Below are 2,671 nucleotides of genomic sequence, written 5' to 3'. Positions count from 1 at the left end.
TGCTGTGTGTGTATGCTGTGTATGTGTGCTGTGTGTGTGTGTGTGCTGTGTGTGTGCTGTGTGTGTGTGCTGTGTGTGTGTGTGTGTGCTGTGTGTGTGTGCTGTGTGTGTGTGCTGTGTGTGTGTGTGCTGTGTGTGTGCTGTGTGTGTGTGCTGTGTGTGTGTGCTGTGTGTGTGTGTGCTGTGTGTGTGTGCTGTGTGTGTGTGCTGTGTGTGTGCTGTGTGTGTGCTGTGTGTGTGTGCTGTGTGTGTGTGCTGTGTGTGTGTGTGCTGTGTGTGTGTGCTGTGTGTGTGTGCTGTGTGTGCTGTGTGTGTGCTGTGTGTGTGCTGTGTGTGTGCTGTGTGTGTGCTGTGTGTGTGCTGTGTGTATATGCTGTGTGTGTGTGCTGTGTGTGTGCTGTGTGTATGCTGTGTGTATGCTGTGTGTGTGTGCTGTGCGCGCTGCTGATTACAAAGTGCGCCACACGCGGGCGGCTCAAAGCGTTGGGGGGGGGGGGGCGTGTGTGCGTGGTGTGTGTGTGTAAGTGGGGTGTGTGTGTGTAAGTGGGGTGTGTGTGTGTAAGTGGGGTGTGTGTGTGTAAGAGTGTGTGTATGTGTGTGTATGTGTGTGTGTAATAGTGTGTGTATGTGTGTGTGTAAGTGGGGTGTGTGTGTAAGAGTATATGTGTGTGTTTGTAAGAGTGTATGTGTGTGTAAGTGGGGTGTGTGTAAGTGGGGTGTGTGTAAGTGGGGTGTGTGTAAGTGGGGTGTGTGTAAGTGGGGTGTGTGTAAGTGGGGTGTTTGTAAGAGTGTATGTGTGTGTAAGTGGGGTGTGTGTAAGTGGGGTGTGTGTAAGTGGGGTGTGTGTAAGTGGGGTGTGTGTAAGTGGGGTGTGTGTAAGTGGGGTGTGTGTAAGTGGGGTGTGTGTAAGTGGGGTGTGTGTAAGAGTGGGTGTGTGCGTGTGTGTAAGTGGGGTGTGTGTGTGTAAGAGTGGGTGTGTGCGTGTGTGTAAGTGGGGTGTGTGTGTAAGAGTGGTGTGTGTGTGTAAGTGGAATGTGTGTGTGTGTAAGTGGAATGTGTGTGTGTGTAAGTGGGGTGTATGTGTAAGCGTGTGTGTGTGTAAGCGTGTGTGTGTGTAAGCGTGTGTGTGTAAGCGTGTGTGTGTCTCTCACCTCGTCCCTGATGAGGGTGATGATTGTTTCCTCGTCCATGACTCACAGCCCGCTCTGTGGGTGAGCGGCGTGATGGTGAACGCCGCTGCTGCCGCCGCTTCCGATGATGATGTTGTTGATGTTGATGATGTTGATTCGTGGGTGATGTCAGAGACGTGCGCGTATGCGCGTGTGTTGGGGTGGGTGGTTGGTGGTGGTGCGACTGTGATGATGGTGATGCTGCAGTGATGATGGTGATACTGTAGTGATGATGATGGTGATACTGTAGTAATGATGATGGTGATGCTGTAGTGATGATGGTGATACTGTAGTAATGATGATGGTGATACTGTAGTGATGATGATGGTGATGCTGTAGTGATGATGATGATGGTGGTACTGTAGTGATGATGATGGTGATGCTGCAGTGATGATGATGGTACTGTAGTGATGATGATGGTGATGCTGCAGTGATGATGATGGTACTGTAGTGATGATGTAGTGATGATGATGGTGATGCTGCAGTGATGATGATGGTGATGCTGTAGTGATGATGATGGTACTGTAGTGATGATGTAGTGATGATGATGGCGATGCTGCAGTGATGATGATGGTGATGCTGTAGTGATGATGGTGGTACTGTAGTGATGATGATGGTGATGCTGTAGTGATGATGATGATGGTGGTGGTGGTACTGTAGTGATGATGATGGTGATGCTGCAGTGATGATGATGGTGGCACTGTAGTAATGATGTAGTGATGATGATGATGATGGTACTGTAGTGATGATGTAGTGATGATGATGGTGCTACTTGTGAAACTGCAGTGCTGATGGGGTGGGCCACGTGAGCTGCTGCAGTGTTGATGGTGAGGAGCGTGTGAGCTCGTCAGAGAGGGAGGGAGTAGAGAGGGGAGAGTGAAGGGAGAGGAGGAGGAGGGATGATGATGATGGTGGTGATGATGGTGATGGTGATTATGGTGGTGAAGGTGGTGGTGATGATGATGGTGGTGATGATGGTGATGGTGATTATGGTGGTGTGATGATGATGATGGTGGTGGTGATGATGGTGATGATGGTGATGGTGATTATGGTGGTGAAGGTGGTGGTGATGATGATGGTGGTGATGATGGTGATGGTGGTGATGATTATGGTGGTGTGATGATGATGATGGTGGTGGTGATGATGATGATGGTGGTGATGATGATGATGGTTGTGATGGTGGTGATGATGGTGGTGATGATGATGGTTGTGATGGTGGTGATGATGGTGGTGGTGATGATGATGATGATTATGGTGATTATGGTGGTGATGGTGGTGGTGATGATGATGGTGGTGATGATGGTGATGGTGGTGATGATTATGGTGGTGTGATGATGATGGTGATGATGGTGGTGGTGATGATGATGATGGTGGTGGTGATGATGATGATGGTTGTGATGGTGATGATGGTGGTGATGGTGATGATGATGGTGGTGATGATGATAGTGGTGATGATGATGATGATGGTGGTGGTGATGATGGTGATGATGGTTGTGATGGTG

General features: G+C 49.4%; 1 protein-coding gene across 1 annotated transcript in view; it reads right to left on the bottom strand.

Moving 5' to 3' along the window:
• The window catches only part of LOC144950604 (rhomboid-related protein 1-like), a 28,979-nt gene extending 27,657 nt beyond the window's left edge, over positions 1 to 1,322 (bottom strand). Inside the window, exon 1 of the mRNA XM_078880759.1 lies at positions 1,152 to 1,322. Within this exon, the coding sequence (XP_078736885.1) occupies positions 1,152 to 1,190 (39 nt within the window). The 5' untranslated portion in view covers positions 1,191 to 1,322. The remainder of the gene's footprint in view (positions 1 to 1,151) is intronic.
• Between the last annotated feature and the right edge of the window lie 1,349 nt (positions 1,323 to 2,671).

Source organism: Lampetra fluviatilis, chromosome 58 (genome assembly GCF_964198595.1).
Source record: "Lampetra fluviatilis chromosome 58, kcLamFluv1.1, whole genome shotgun sequence".
Classification (NCBI taxonomy): domain Eukaryota; kingdom Metazoa; phylum Chordata; class Hyperoartia; order Petromyzontiformes; family Petromyzontidae; genus Lampetra; species Lampetra fluviatilis.
This window is presented reverse-complemented; position numbering and strand designations above follow the sequence as displayed.